This window comes from Montipora foliosa, chromosome 13 (genome assembly GCF_036669935.1).
Source record: "Montipora foliosa isolate CH-2021 chromosome 13, ASM3666993v2, whole genome shotgun sequence".
Classification (NCBI taxonomy): domain Eukaryota; kingdom Metazoa; phylum Cnidaria; class Anthozoa; order Scleractinia; family Acroporidae; genus Montipora; species Montipora foliosa.
This window is the reverse complement of record NC_090881.1, coordinates 22,072,089-22,087,088: the sequence shown is the minus strand read 5'-3', so window position 1 is coordinate 22,087,088 and position 15,000 is coordinate 22,072,089. Positions and strand designations below refer to the sequence as shown.

The 15,000-nt window shown below is 40.6% G+C and overlaps 3 protein-coding genes across 5 annotated transcripts in view; all 3 read right to left on the bottom strand.

The window, feature by feature from the left end:
* Positions 1-1,277: 1,277 nt before the first annotated feature.
* Positions 1,278-6,436, bottom strand: LOC137981837 (NACHT, LRR and PYD domains-containing protein 14-like). Its single transcript, XM_068828879.1, has 3 exons — positions 6,370-6,436; positions 3,271-5,856; positions 1,278-2,654 (listed from the first exon to the last, which is right to left on the bottom strand). The coding sequence occupies exons 1-3, from the start codon at positions 6,434-6,436 to the stop codon at positions 1,456-1,458; spliced, it is 3,852 nt and encodes a 1,283-aa protein (XP_068684980.1). The 3' UTR covers positions 1,278-1,455.
* Positions 6,437-6,491: 55 nt separating this feature from the next.
* Positions 6,492-8,851, bottom strand: LOC137981836 (E3 ubiquitin-protein ligase DZIP3-like). Its single transcript, XM_068828878.1, has 3 exons — positions 8,209-8,851; positions 6,823-6,855; positions 6,492-6,682 (listed from the first exon to the last, which is right to left on the bottom strand). Exons 1-3 carry the CDS (start codon positions 8,849-8,851, stop codon positions 6,492-6,494), a joined length of 867 nt encoding a protein of 288 aa, XP_068684979.1.
* Positions 8,852-11,393: 2,542 nt separating this feature from the next.
* The window catches only part of LOC137983651 (uncharacterized), a 26,900-nt gene continuing 23,293 nt past the window's right edge, over positions 11,394-15,000 (bottom strand). For all 3 annotated transcript variants that reach the window (XM_068830814.1, XM_068830813.1, XM_068830812.1), the window contains one exon: positions 11,394-13,118. In XM_068830814.1, the coding sequence (XP_068686915.1) occupies positions 12,595-13,118 (524 nt within the window). In that variant the 3' untranslated portion in view covers positions 11,394-12,594. The remainder of the gene's footprint in view (positions 13,119-15,000) is intronic.

Here is a 15,000-nt window from a genome sequence, read left to right as displayed (position 1 = left end):
TAAATGGCCTCTAAGTAAAACAAAAATAAGACAGAAAACCAGAATTTCCCCTTGAAGCATCCTTTAAATTCCTTTGCCAGCAAATAAACAGAATGCATATCAACGACTAGTCTGTATTGTTGAAAGAATTCCCCATTTTGACTTCGTCGCACGCCCATACTGACAATAACAGTAGTTCTAAGAACAGTTCAGATTGCTAAAAGTCGGATCAGTTTTTCTCAGGTATTCTCAGTTTCGCTCAAAGCTGCTGTAAGGTTCTCAAAGATCACTAGGAGCTGAGATGACCGGCATGTTGATGGAGATCAGTTTGAATGACCTTTATTTCGATCCCCGCTCTCGTGCAAAGTGTTTATTTGTAAACAAATTAGAACAAATTTATATAATTTTGTCTTTAATGTCAACAACTTACCTTTGGCTAAACAATCGAAAAATATTTATTCTAACAGCTCGATCCGTACGACCCGGGCCGTACGACCGCGACTACAATCACAAAGTTTGAACAGTCAAGATGCGATGATTCGGGCGCGACCATGCACATCCAAGAGAAAATGACACATCTTAAGGGCTAGACTTTCAAAAGTCCTTCGTCTCGTTTACATTCGCGTCCGAAAAGTCACGCTTCGCTCGCCAAAATATTTTCTCCCGGGATTCTCGTGAGGTGGAATTGTGGCAAGTCTACTTAAGGCCTTGAAACAAAGGAGGGATGGTTGATTTCTTCAAACACGCACTGTTTATTTTTTCATGCAAAATGGACTGATATTCCAAGCATACATACATCTTAAGACTCTAATACTTCTTTTCACGTCTATCTATTAATTTTTCTGACTCAACAATACATTTTTCAGCAGCTATTAATTGTTTTGAATAATCCCCTACCCCTCGCCCCACATAAAGTTACAGTAATGTATGTAAATGTATGCAAGCATAAATTTCCATGCACTAATGTCACACGGAAAACAAGAAACGAAGGGCATTTTATACCTCATGCGCTGTACTGCGCATGAGTAAAAACGATAATCCGATACGTAGGATGATGCGAGTGACTTTTTTCTTTCCCATCGTCTGAAAATAATAACGCTGCGACCATTCTCCTCTGACTAGTAGACTTTTTTCTTTCGAAACCCGTGCTTTTACTCAGATGAGGAGTGGCACTAGTTACACATTCGCATTCTTTCTTATTAGTTCAAATACAACGATTCCACCATTCAGATTTCACCTCTTTAGTCGTGATCTGTAACTTGCAATTTCGTTGGCGTTTTTCGCATTCTTGCGTCTCGAAAATGTCTTCTAAAAAAGTCGGTATTAGTAAATACAAACTCGGAGTCCACAACGTGGATCGTGTTGGTAGTTTCCTGATTAAAGTAAGGTCCTCTTGACACCGAAAAGGCAATAAAACCAATTCAACTCTGCTTGCTTGTCGCACAGCATTTGGAACGACGTCAATGCCTTGGCCAATCAGTCAACAATGGAGGTTTCGGAAAATGTGGATAAATGGGGAAGTGCTTCTTTAAGAATTCGTAAAGTTTCTCCTGACAATTTGCAACCCCAGCAACGAAAGTGCTTGATTTCACGAAGTTTCATTAAGAATGAGGCGAGGGGTTTTTGCAAGTGATCCAAAGCGTTACCTCTCAGGCTCAGGCTTTCCAGGTTTGGGATATCACTAAAGGTCGTTTCCAAATCTTGCAGGTCATATTCATCCAAATCCAAACATTCAAGGTCTAGCCTTGTCAAATGCGGAAAAAATAAAAGTTTTCTGGTTAGTGGATTGAGACTCCCACTAACACTGACATTGCTGAACGTCAACGATTTCAATGGCATGTCTTTGTCTATTCTGCCAAAAAGGGCCAACATGTCTTCAACATTTAAACTGGTATCACCTGTGCCAACTAAACGGAAATGTTGTAAGGACGACAATCTCGGGAGCGAAAGACCGATCGCTGCGGCAACTGCAGGAGTCACATGGATTCGATATAGCGACACGTTTACGAGGCTCTTGTGCATGATACTGGAAACCAACTTCATGATTACTTTCTCAGCACAGAACCCAACAAAGCAAATACAAAGTTCGGTGATGTTTGCAAAACTTGGCAACAGTTCAGCGAGTTCTTCAGCTCCTTTTGACATGAACAGACAATCCAATTTTAAATCACACTTGCTAGGGTTTGGGAGCTGTTGCAACAATTCGCAAACACTGTCTCCCATACGATGAACGTCGATACTCATCAAATAGGTGCAATTTTTGATCACAGCACCAAGATCTTTCACTGCAGAAAGTCCAAAACACCGAAACGTACTTAAGAACTCAAGAGATGTCTTTCCTGCAACCAAATTTGCCGAATGACACGGTAAAGCAGCAGCCTGTGAACTCTCTGTGAATAGTCTGGCATGGGCAGCACAATGCAGTGTTACATCTCTGAAATATACATTGATATCACCGTCGTGGATATGAAGGATTGATGAAAAACCACACACTTCACAGTCAACGTCGAGGAACTTTCTCAAAAATACTCCAAGGGGAACATTTTCAGAATTCTCAGTTATCTTCACTGAGGCCTCAAGGTAGTTCAGTGTTTCTACAACCTTGTACTGAGTTAAAATAAAACTTTTTGAGTCGAAACAGTAATAACCACGATCAAAAACAAAAGTCCAAGAATCTACACCAGAAAACAATAACGCAAGGTTAGAGAGTGGGAATGCGAGAACTAAAATACCACCGAAGCAATCAATGCAAAATTTTGCAAGCTCTTGCTTTGAATGTACCTCTTCAAAGCAATCAAAAACCAAATGACTCAAGTGCACGTGCCTCTCGAGCTCAACAGTGTCATCTAGAGGCTTGTATTTGTGGTCTTCATCAGGTATCGCTTCTGATATATCAAGTGAAGGATCGTTTATTGTTGGCGTTTTTCGCATTCTTGCGTCTCGAAAATGTCTTCTAAAAAAGTCGGTATTAGTAAATACAAACTCGGAGTCCACAACGTGGATCGTGTTGGTAGTTTCCTGATTAAAGTAAGGTCCTCTTGACACCGAAAAGGCAATAAAACCAATTCAACTCTGCTTGCTTGTCGCACAGCATTTGGAACGACGTCAATGCCTTGGCCAATCAGTCAACAATGGAGGTTTCGGAAAATGTGGATAAATGGGGAAGTGCTTCTTTAAGAATTCGTAAAGTTTCTCCTGACAATTTGCAACCCCAGCAACGAAAGTGCTTGATTTCACGAAGTTTCATTAAGAATGAGGCGAGGGGTTTTTGCAAGTGATCCAAAGCGTTACCTCTCAGGCTCAGGCTTTCCAGGTTTGGGATATCACTAAAGGTCGTTTCCAAATCTTGCAGGTCATATTCATCCAAATCCAAACATTCAAGGTCTAGCCTTGTCAAATGCGGAAAAAATAAAAGTTTTCTGGTTAGTGGATTGAGACTCCCACTAACACTGACATTGCTGAACGTTAACGATTTCAATGGCATGTCTTTGTCTATTCTGCCAAAAAGGGCCAACATGTCTTCAACATTTAAACTGGTATCACCTGTGCCAACTAAACGGAAATGTTGTAAGGACGACAATCTCGGGAGCGAAAGACCGATCGCTGCGGCAACTGCAGGAGTCACATGGATTCGATATAGCGACACGTTTACGAGGCTCTTGTGCATGATACTGGAAACCAACTTCATGATTACTTTCTCAGCACAGAACCCAACAAAGCAAATACAAAGTTCGGTGATGTTTGCAAAACTTGGCAACAGTTCAGCGAGTTCTTCAGCTCCTTTTGACATGAACAGACAATCCAATTTTAAATCACACTTGCTAGGGTTTGGGAGCTGTTGCAACAATTCGCAAACACTGTCTCCCATACGATGAACGTCGATACTCATCAAATAGGTGCAATTTTTGATCACAGCACCAAGATCTTTCACTGCAGAAAGTCCAAAACACCGAAACGTACTTAAGAACTCAAGAGATGTCTTTCCTGCAACCAAATTTGCCGAATGACACGGTAAAGCAGCAGCCTGTGAACTCTCTGTGAATAGTCTGGCATGGGCAGCACAATGCAGTGTTACATCTCTGAAATATACATTGATATCACCGTCGTGGATATGAAGGATTGATGAAAAACCACACACTTCACAGTCAACGTCGAGGAACTTTCTCAAAAATACTCCAAGGGGAACATTTTCAGAATTCTCAGTTATCTTCACTGAGGCCTCAAGGTAGTTCAGTGTTTCTACAACCTTGTACTGAGTTAAAATAAAACTTTTTGAGTCGAAACAGTAATAACCACGATCAAAAACAAAAGTCCAAGAATCTACACCAGAAAACAATAACGCAAGGTCAGAGAGTGGGAATGCGAGAACTAAAATACCACCGAAGCAATCAACGCAAAATTTTGCAAGCTCTTGCTTTGAATGTACCTCTTCAAAGCAATCAAAAACCAAATGACTCAAGTGCACGTGCCTCTCGAGCTCAACAGTGTCATCTAGAGGCTTGTATTTGTGGTCTTCATCAGGTATCGCTTCTGATATATCAAGTGAAGGATCGTTTATTCTCACTGACTTCAAATGATCAAACACTTTCGCTGCTCCTTCATCACTAAGCCCAGATATGAATAGAAAAACGTTCTCGAACTCGCGACAGCCTTCCAAGGTTTGAGTGTGCTCTTCAATCAAACCGAGATTTCCATCAGGTATACATTTGTGAGTCACGTACCAGGCTGCTAAGAATTCTTGTATGCTCTTATGAATGAAAGAAACCATTTCCGTTGGTTGCAAGCTTTCTGTACACTCAGTTACTTGAAGTAAACCAATGACAACACTTTCTTCACAAAGGACTTCAGAAGAAAGTTTACCATATGGGAAGATGTGGTCATCGTTTAAAAGACACTCTAACGCCACCATACCGATTTGATTGAGGATCTCTGAATTATCCTCTACTGTGCTAAAGCGAGGAGGGGTGTTCTTTCCTTGGTTGTGACTTAAAACCTGCTGGACAATTTTTAAATATAAGCTTGTTTTCGTTTTCGACAAGCCTTCTAACTGTCCCATCTTCCGCAGCGTGCAAAAGAACAGCAAAAGCAACGGAACTTTTGCAAGGTCTAGCAGGTCGTTTTCTTCCAAGTGATCATACAAATCTCTGGCATCTCTTTTGTCACCAAGCTGTCGAGTTAGATAGGTTAGTTTGTCCTCCTTACTGAATCCTGTTATTTCTGCAAGCAGGTCTTGGAATTCTTGGAGCTCACCAGCTTTGGAAATTCGGCTTGTTATCAACACGCAACAGTCTCTCAATTCGTTTCCTCTGAATATGTCAAAGATTTGAGATTCGTGTCCACTGTGATACTCATCATAGCCATCCAGCAACAGAAGAACTTCATCTTGATGGTTCGTCATATAACTCAGAAGACCGTCCACTAACCATTTGTCTTCACGGGCAAACATTTTCGAGTTACAAATGACATCTTTGAGGCTTTGACATTTCGACACTTCCTTGAGGTCAACGAAAACAACAAGCTTGAACCTCCTCAGAACAGCGGCTTGCTTATCTTCAGTGTGAGTGTCATCAAGTCGAGCCCAGTCGATCGCCAGCCTCTTCGCAAAAGTGCTTTTACCAATTCCCGTCTCTCCCTGCACAAGAATCCTCTTTGGGTTAATTCCCTTACCGATTGGCGTGAAGAGGTCACTGTAGTGAGCCATCTTTTTCTGTTTTGACCCAGTTAAGGTGGTTTCTCTTTGTGTTACAGACAGCCGGGTGTAGACTTGATCAATATCTACAAGAGACGACCTGGACCAAACAGACGTTCGCACTTTGGATGTTTTTATATAATGTTCTTGAAGCTTTGCTCTACAGATTTCCTCACTGAAAGAAGACTCTGATCATGAGAGAAAAGGTAAAAAGAGAAATGATCATTTCGACCAACCAGGCGACCAACGTTACGTTCAACAGGCAGAAAAAGGTCCTTTTCTCTTTTGGGAAGTATAACAAAAGCTTTAAAATGCCTGTGCTTTTACTGAACTTTCAACTTCATCGTCAACGCTATCACTGCTTCATTCTTTTTTCATTATTACTATCATTACCAATATCATCATCATTATTATTATCGCACAGCTGATAGTGAAAGAGCTGCATGGGAAATTGGAGAAATGTTTCTAATTCCAATGGTGACTTGGGGATGATATATGTTTTGAAATTTCATCAATGGGAAACTCGGAAACTCCGAGTTCCAGAGGGCATTTGAACCAACGATCGACACTCCCAGCTACTGGAGACTTTGTGATGAGCAAGGGTGAAATGTGGGTCTTTGAGTAGAACTGTATCACGCAGTTACAGAGTCTAATTATAACGATGCAATTTCAAAACATGAATCATTCTGACATTTGCTCACTTAGGTGGTTGACTTGGGGATGCTCGAAAAAATCAAGGTGCTCCTTCACAAGAGTTTCTTTATACATTTACCGGGGTTGACATTGCACCATCTCCATAACTATAATATTTGCAAATGGTATGTTATCTGAACATCAAGTCATCTCTTATGACCTTTAGGTACACAATGTCAGTTGTCCTAAAACTCAACCATCCACTGTCATATTTACCTTCATGTTTTGGTTGAAGCCTATTTATCGTTAAGTGCATACCTTTTATTTTGTTCAACTCAATCTGCGTAATGCTTCCTTCTGCTTTCCACTGCTCGAGTGATTCTAGTAGGAAAACCAAACAGGCAATAAAGGAAGTCAGTTACTTCTTGCCTTTTCTTTTAATATACAAATTTGTGCTCTCCTAAATACAAAGTCTTCTTAATTTGATTCATAAGCATAGCTCAAGACTCTCCTCAACCTACCTTGGATCTCTTTTAGTTTGTTCTGGGTGCGCCCTTCATGTGTCTCTAACTTTCTTATCAGTATCTCTTTATTATTGAAAAAAAAAAAAAGAGAAATGATGAGAAAAAAGGATAGAAACGAGCAAATTATAGCCAACAAAGCCAGCAGTTCTCAGTAACTCAATAGGAGTAATGGTCTCAATAGGCAACTTTCATGGCAGCGTCTTTTGACTACAACTACCAGAAAGCAGTTTGTTTTTCTTTTCTTATTTAAATTTTGTGTTCCCAGCCGGGTAAAAATAACAACAGCTCTAAGTAGCATAAGACAAGAAAAACCTGAAGGATTCTGGGACTTAAACTCAAATGGCATCATCATGCAAATGTCCTATAGCTTGAAGATAGTTCCCACTCCAACAAAAAATAACATTAAACCACAGGAAATGATGTCTTCAATCAATTTTCCTGAACTTAAAAAAAATGTATCTGAAAAAAATTTATTGCAGTATCGCCTCCACTTTAAAAATTTCCCGGAATAATTGTGACATGCTACTGTTGCACTAACGTTAATATACAAAAACCTTTTGTATCAGAACAATAAGACAACCGTTACACATCACAATCATTAAGACTGTGGTGCTCGCGAAAATTTTAAGTAAAATGAGTGAATTAAAAATTTAATTTGTTCTGATACAAACACTTTTAAGAAAAATCTTCACTTAAATTTTAATGCAAACATTACTTCCTAAAGTTGAATGTTGTTCCTTAGTGGGAGTAGAGTGTATCAGCTGGAGGAAGCGAAAGTAGTAATATAATATAATATAATATTTAACAATTATTCCTCGAGCCCGAATGGGCTCTGAGTCAATAGCCCATGAGGCCGAAGGCCGAATGGGCTATTGACTCAGAGGCCATGAGGGCGAGAGGAATAATTGTTTTAGTAAAATCCAACTATTTGGTCAAAAAAACATCGAGATAAAACATCTTTCGCTAGTTAAAGCTAGACTTTAATTGTTGTTTTGGTTTTCAAAGCCGGCGCTTTTCGCTACTAGTGGGCTATAACAAATAGCCTACTAGTAGCGCAACCAATCAGAACGCAGCATTGATAATAGACCACTAGTTGGATTTTACTAAAACATAATATATAGCCAGTTGAATGGACCTACAATAGTCTTCAATCTTCTCTTTCCTGATTTTGCCATGTTCTTTCAGAAATAATATTAATTCTCAGTTCAATGTGTTTATTGACAAGGATCAAGAGCCATCAATTTAAATTAACTTATTGTAACATTATAGCACTCTTTCCTCTTCTCAAGGAAAAACAGCAACGAATGCACAGAAAAGAGGAAGTGTCAAAGGATCAAATGCAGTTATATTTATTAATGAATGGTCATTAATTAGGTTGTGTACCTTCAAGTTGTTCAAGCTTCTCCTTGGTACTATCATCATCTTTCTTCCACTCTTTAAGCAACTCACGATAGTGCTCTTCAACATCAGGATCTATGCACTCAGTCTTCAGTTGGTTAATCGCAGATGTATAACTTGCTGAAGATCCAAGTGCTAACAATGCATTGCTGATCTCAAGCCACAATGCAAGGAATGTTGGCTCGTCAACGGATGCCTGGGTAGCGTGACCATAGACATTGTTTCTGTAATACTTGATTCTTGCTATGTTGGATTCTATGCTATTATCATAAGCAGGGGGAAGGATGTCCCAGCTTCCAGTGCTGGCAGGGGCACTCAAACCGCATATGTTTCTTAGCAGTACCATCAGAAGCGTAATGTCAAAGCTGACTGATGAGACTGATGATGGTATAGTTGGATACAGCTTTCCCCACTGTGTAACATTTAAAATCTTCTTTTTTCGCAGAGACTCCAATGTAGTATAAGCTGGCGACGTACTTGCCAAAATGCCATGCAGACAGCTTGGGGGATGTATCCTGTCAAAGGTGTCTCTAAGCGCCTGAGTTCCCACATCCACTAGAAGACGACATAACCGTGCATAGTTTGTCGTCTCCTTAGTGGATGAAAATGATGATGCAGTGTTCGCCATCTTTTAAACTGTAAGAAAATTAGCACCTCTTGTAAGGCTCAGTTTCCACTAGCTATATAGTAAGGACATAATGCCAGGGTTGATGAAAGATCGAAATCATAACATATTACTGTCCGACTCTATCCTCTGAAAGCAGTCAGGGGATATTTTAATTCCTTTGGGACACTAAAGTATTTCTGGTTATTATTAATTATTGGTTCCTAGAAACAATCGGGTGTCCCCATTTGGACGATTGTTTAGGTGACTTGAATTGACATGACTTAAATGGATTGTTTGACCGACGCAACGCAATTAACACCACAGTTTCTTTACTGAGAAACTAAACCCCATTATCCAAATGGTTTTTAGCTAGCTCTCGTTGTTTGTTCCAATGTCTCAAAAATGGGTAAAAATACCTGAGAAAGAATATAAATAGGGTAGTCAGTCAACTCATGTAGTTTGAGTGCTACTGATTATTTAAGCCCTTGTGACTTTCATTTCAAAGATGATTTTTTTTAACCTCAACTGGTCCAAAGGGATTCTCCCAACTTGGAACTTGAATTTCAAGTCCCTCTATTCGTGACCTTTGTTTTTCTTTCTTTCTGTAAGTTGGGAAATGGCTAGTTCTTCATTTTGAATTCCCTGTCTTATAGCCTTTGTTTAAACTGTGAGACTGCAATTTAGCATTTTTAACATTCAGATGCAGTTATTCTTCCATATCTGTGATCAAACCACTTCTGGTTATAACTTATTGGACTGTCTACTGGTCTCAGCCTCATTATATTTTAGCTAAATCGCCTGATTGTCGAATGCAAGTGAACGAATACGAGTCGGGCTGGTGAATAATAATTAGTCGTTCGAAAACAGGTGAAAGACGGATGACACCTCAGTGCAGTCAGTATAAAAGGGGACAGTATGGACTGGACACCGTGGACTGGGGACCCGGACTGCGGACCGGGTTTAAAGCATGGACTGATTATAGAACGAAGGTGTAAAACGTGGACTGCGGACTAGGTATGAAACAAGGACTGAGTATCAAAATATGGAGTATATAACAAAACAAGGATTGTACTGGCCCAGATACAGATTTTAAAAAAAGGCCTCGAGTCCTTATTCCGTGTCAAAATATTGTCACGAACACAGAATTGCTCAGTTACAACATAGACCGGGCTAGCGAAAGTAAGCGCAGTGATTTTATCTCAAAATTGTACTTTACTCCACGAGTTTAACACTAGAGGGAGAGGAAAAATTGTTGTGGCAACGGAAACATTTTAGGCATATACTTCAACTCTACGTATATTTTCCACATTCTATATTTAAGTCCTCCGACTGTTGTTGTCGTAGTTCGAGCCAGGATGGCCGGATGGATTCAAAACACACGAAAACTGTTTTGGATCGTCAGGCAATCTTTACTCCCCGGCAAAATCTGCGTAAGAGGCTAAAGATGAAGTCGGTAGTGTGTACGCGTAAATCAGGAAATGGACTATAACAGTTGTTCTCTTGGTCGAGTGCTCTTTACAGATGGACCCGTGCAACACTGAGGTGAACAAAAAGTTGTATCAATCGCAACAAAACATTTATTTTGCGAATAGGTAAATAGACCCCTGTCTAAATACCACAATTGCATCTCCCAGTGAAGTCCTTCAAATTTCTCGATTTCTACACATATTAAAAGCTGTTGACCCGACACGGATTCCATAAATAACTTTCCTTTCTTACCCCAGATAGATACAACATAAAAACGTTTTGCAATTTCAACTAAAACCTTGAGCTATTGATCGTCGTCTTAAGCAGCCTAAAAAAATCCGCGTCTTATAGCATCACAATTTAACGTTATGGTTCAATTCTTGTCGTCAGCCTGTCGCCATTTCGTTGCTCTGTGCCTTTTTCACAGTGTTTTGTACGCAGTCCGCAGCCTTCAGTCCGTGTTTTATACCCGGTCCCCAGTGCATATTCTATACTGACCGCACCTCAGTGCACCTGCTCCAAACGATAGTAATGAAGCAAGCCCTCCTATGCATTGTCGTTGAGTTTTTTTTTTTTTGAACGCGAGTCTTGCTTGTAGACGTTTGCATTTTAAAGAAAATGCATATTCTCCAAATAATCACCTATGTGATTACACTAAAACAATCATTCACGCAATCTTACTCTTCAACGTGACGAGTCAAAAGAATGTCTGCGCAGGCGGCTAGTTGCATCAAAAAGCAAACTGAAGTTGGAGACAAGACCTACCTTTACTCCATTCATGCAATCCTATCGAAAGGCAATGTATCTACCACTTTCCACGCATGTGGTACGTATATTTCGCGGGCATGAAAAAACACGCGAGAATTTATACGTTAAAGAAAGAACACCGATAGCATGAAAAAAAGGGCGTCATGCCTGGGAGACTTAGCCGGAAGGAGCCTCTCGTAAACCCGCGGGTCACTTTTAGGAAGGGGACTGGGGTTGAGTTTGGATCTCATGCCCGGCATGAAAAAGGACGGATTGTCATGCCGTGCATGGCTTCAAATCGGTATGAGGAATTTAACGCCCAGAATGAACAAAAGGACAGAACGTCATGCCGGGCATGTAAGTCAGCTCTTTATAACAATTTCATGCGTAGAATGATTTTAAGGAACCCCAAAAGTGACTTTACAGATCGTTGAAGTATTGTGGTTTGGTTTGACCCAAATTATGGAATGTCCTGTTCGAGAACCCCAAAAAGTATATTTTATATACCGGAATAGATGGAAAGATGTAATGTATCAGTTGCTGTTGGGGTAGCCCTCTCTATGATACTTTAAACCAGTGCTTTGGTCGAGTGTCAGAAAAGGCGTCCTGCATTCCCAAGGGATTTCCTTTAAAGGTGCACAATTTCAATTCGGATACTGTTACTGCAGGCCCAGCCAAACAGTCTCTATAGTCAATACTTTGAACGGCATAAGGACAACCATTGGAAATGAGAAACTCCTTCCAGTAACAAAAACAGGACTGGACTCTTTCCAAGATTTTTGAGTGTGGGATAGCTTTTGTTTGAGCCTGCAGCCGGACTAATTACGTCGTTTGTTTTAATGGGGGGGGGGGGGGGGGGGCACATAACGAAATGCACTCCAAAAAAATACGCTTTTACGAATTAGGAAAGGAATATAAAACTTAAATTTGCAATAGGAAAACCCTTGGAACGGCTTGTTGACTGCGCTACATTCATTTTACACGAAACATATAGAAACTCGTAGGGCCTGTTTATATAACGCGAGCCAGGGCTGGAGTGTTTACATGGACGATTGCAGCCCGGTTTACCGGGATGAATTTCAGACATTCACTTACGTGCCTTGTAATCGTCAAAGTCACGCAAGGGATAACTCGTGAATTTTCTTGTTTTAGTTTGAAATGACGGTTCATTTTAGCTCTAGCAAGTGCGGAATGGCATTTTAAAATAAAAGACGGAAAAATAATCCGGTGATCACGCAAATCTGGCTGCGTTTTTAAGGCAACCCAAGCGTCATGAAAATTCTTCATACCGGCAAACCGGGCTGGACCGTTTACATAAGAATTTTTCAGACCGGCTTGCCGGAATCTCGGCAAGGGCCAGCTCGCCTTCTCATATAAACGAACCTAGATGTAACAATGAAAATAGGCATTAGCTGAGATCTCGGCAGAGCGGGCCAGCCCGCCTAACCGGGCTAGCTTGCTTCATATAAACAGGCCCTTAGACGGGTGACCAAAATTAACCTTATATATGTCGATGTCGGAATGTCCATTACTTTTTTTAGAACCAGCCTTTAAGGCAAATCGTAGTTAAATCTTTTCAAAAGCAGTGCGCGAAGGTTGTCGTCTGGTGTAATGTCGCCAACATCAATGTTAACAGCTCCATTCTGTATGTCTGTGCAAACAGGATTCAAATGATAGTGTCGCACAGATTTTGCTACCTTGGATGATCTCTTAGCTTCATTCCAATAGGTGTAAGGTTCGAATCTGCCAAAACACATCGTACGGTCCTGTTCAGCGTCATAGCCAGGTATGACTTTTGAGATGTGTTTGCTGCAACCAGCACACTTTCGAATTCCACGGGCGATAACCTTCAGTACTAAAGGTGCAGCTGGAACGGGAATGTTTGGCTTTGCTGCTTTTGTTTTGACAACTGTGGTGTCATTTATAGCCTCCGATGTAAGCTGCTCTTTCTCGTGGCCATAATCAATGGACTCTGAAGTAGCCCCCCTTTTCCTTGACGCTCCTTTCGCACCCACATTCTTTGGGACAGTTGAGCTGGAAAGTCTTGTCAAACGTCTCCCAGAGAACTGAGGCACTAAAAAGTAAAGTGTAATTATGTTACGAACGTTAAGATGTAAAATTACACCTTCTCAGTGTATAAACTATTACACTAAAATGATCTTCTAAAATGACTCTAACTTTTGGGTGTTTTTACTCTTTTTGAAGGATAAAAGTTAGTGGGTATTATCAAGCATAAAATTACACAGTTGAAAGTTTACTTTTACACCAATTTTAATAGTAACTGCCCGTTCACAGATTAATCCACACCACTTTATAGTGGTTTTTGTACATATAATATGTATGTAATGTAATGTAATATGAAAATAGATCCTGTCAGTACCCGCCACAGAAGAAACAAACATTATTAAAGTAGCCTTGTGAGTACCTGAAATCCATGAGAAATTACTAAACATTGCCGGTATTGTTTAAGGACATTCCAAGAGATAAATACCTATTCATAAATATGATATACTTGGGCCGAATAAACTGTCCTCAGGGCTTGTTCATTTGTAGTTCTCACTGCAGTCTGGCTCAATTTGTTACACCCCTAGTTTAAGTATGAATATAGCAACGTTTCGAAGACATTCGAAGCTGTATCTCTCGTGTCATTCTCTGCGTCGCTTTCTCCTTCTGAACTGAGCGAATGTGCCGGATCATCCGAATCATCATGAGAAAGAATTTCTTTCTCTTTTCCTTCATCCGTTTCCTTAACAAGTTCAGGATGGTTGCGCGAATATGAGATTCAAAACTTGAAAAGAGTTTGCAAATCTTGCTGCACACTGGCCTACAAGTGACAAGAAAATTTGGGTTGTGCGAATGCCGACTTCGAATCTGAGCCAGTACCGGTAGTCTCCTAAAAATCTGGTTCGTAACAAGCATAGACGTCAGCTGCACGGTGAAATGCAAAACGATTGTTTGCAGTTACAACTGTCACTTCCAGCAATGTGATTAACTGCGGTATTTACGTCATCTGACGAGAATTTCCGGTCATAAAGGCGAGATAATTTCCCGCCAAGCAAGATGCATTATCGATCTACTTATCTCATTAATTCAATGAAGATGGTCAGGATTTGGGTTGTTTTAGGGGTAATGATGAAATGAAGTAGTAGAATACAGTGGAGAACAGGAAAGAATTATGGAGAGCTATAACTTTCTTATGTGATCTTCATTCTTTTGGTCTTGAAGTTTTGTCTTGTGGTGTGTTTTTGTCATTATGTGGTGAGGTTTGTTAAATATGATTACGTGCTGTGTTTCCATCATGATGTAATAAGGTTTGATCGTTACGTGTTTGTTTCCATCATGATGTGTTGAGGTCTTCTTTTGACCTGCTGTGTTTACATTTCGTGTGGTGTGGTTCTTTTATGACATTGAGTTTGTCCCTCTATGTGATAATAAACACAGCATGCCAAACGAAGACCTCAACACATCGTGATGGAAATACAACACAACTGTTACATCATATCCCCCGCGTTGTTAAGCCCCAGCATGCTTTGGGTGTGTATAATAAACACGGCATCCATCTTGTGTGGTTAGACTTCGTGTGCTTTTAACTTAGTGTCAGAAAAGTGGGATTAACTGTTTGGTCACTGTTCCCTGAACACATAAAATTGAGAAAAACTTGTCATGGCGTCCTCGTCGGGACACGGAGTCGCAGCAGTCACACTACCGAAATTCTCGACTTCGGGAGTTCCGCGACGGAATTGTAAAAAGTTCATTCAGTTGTTCAAAGATTGTTGTGAGCGCAATGGATGGTACAATAGCGAGCTGTTGCCACCTCTTAAGGAAGAAGGAGGGGAACCACCACCGACCGGGTCAGTGTGGCTGTAAGGCTATGGCAGCTTTTCGCTCCGCCATAGCTGGCAACGAAGAACACGAAAACCTCGTGCAAGGCTTTCAGCTGTGAGAGGAGGAAGGCA

Coding starts and splice junctions, on each gene's coding strand:
- LOC137981837 (XM_068828879.1), bottom strand. CDS start 6,436: ATGTATAAAGAAACTCTTGTGAAGGAGCACCTTGATTTTTTCGAGCAT. Junction 5,857..6,369: donor TCCCCAAGTCAACCACCTAA/GTGAGCAAATGT, acceptor TCTCATGATCAG/AGTCTTCTTTCAGTGAGGAA. Junction 2,655..3,270: donor GGAAAGCCTGAGCCTGAGAG/GTAACGCTTTGG, acceptor TTTCTGGTGTAG/ATTCTTGGACTTTTGTTTTT.
- LOC137981836 (XM_068828878.1), bottom strand. CDS start 8,851: ATGGCGAACACTGCATCATCATTTTCATCCACTAAGGAGACGACAAAC. Junction 6,856..8,208: donor GAAGCTTGAACAACTTGAAG/GTACACAACCTA, acceptor AGACACATGAAG/GGCGCACCCAGAACAAACTA. Junction 6,683..6,822: donor CAAACTAAAAGAGATCCAAG/GTAGGTTGAGGA, acceptor TTTTCCTACTAG/AATCACTCGAGCAGTGGAAA.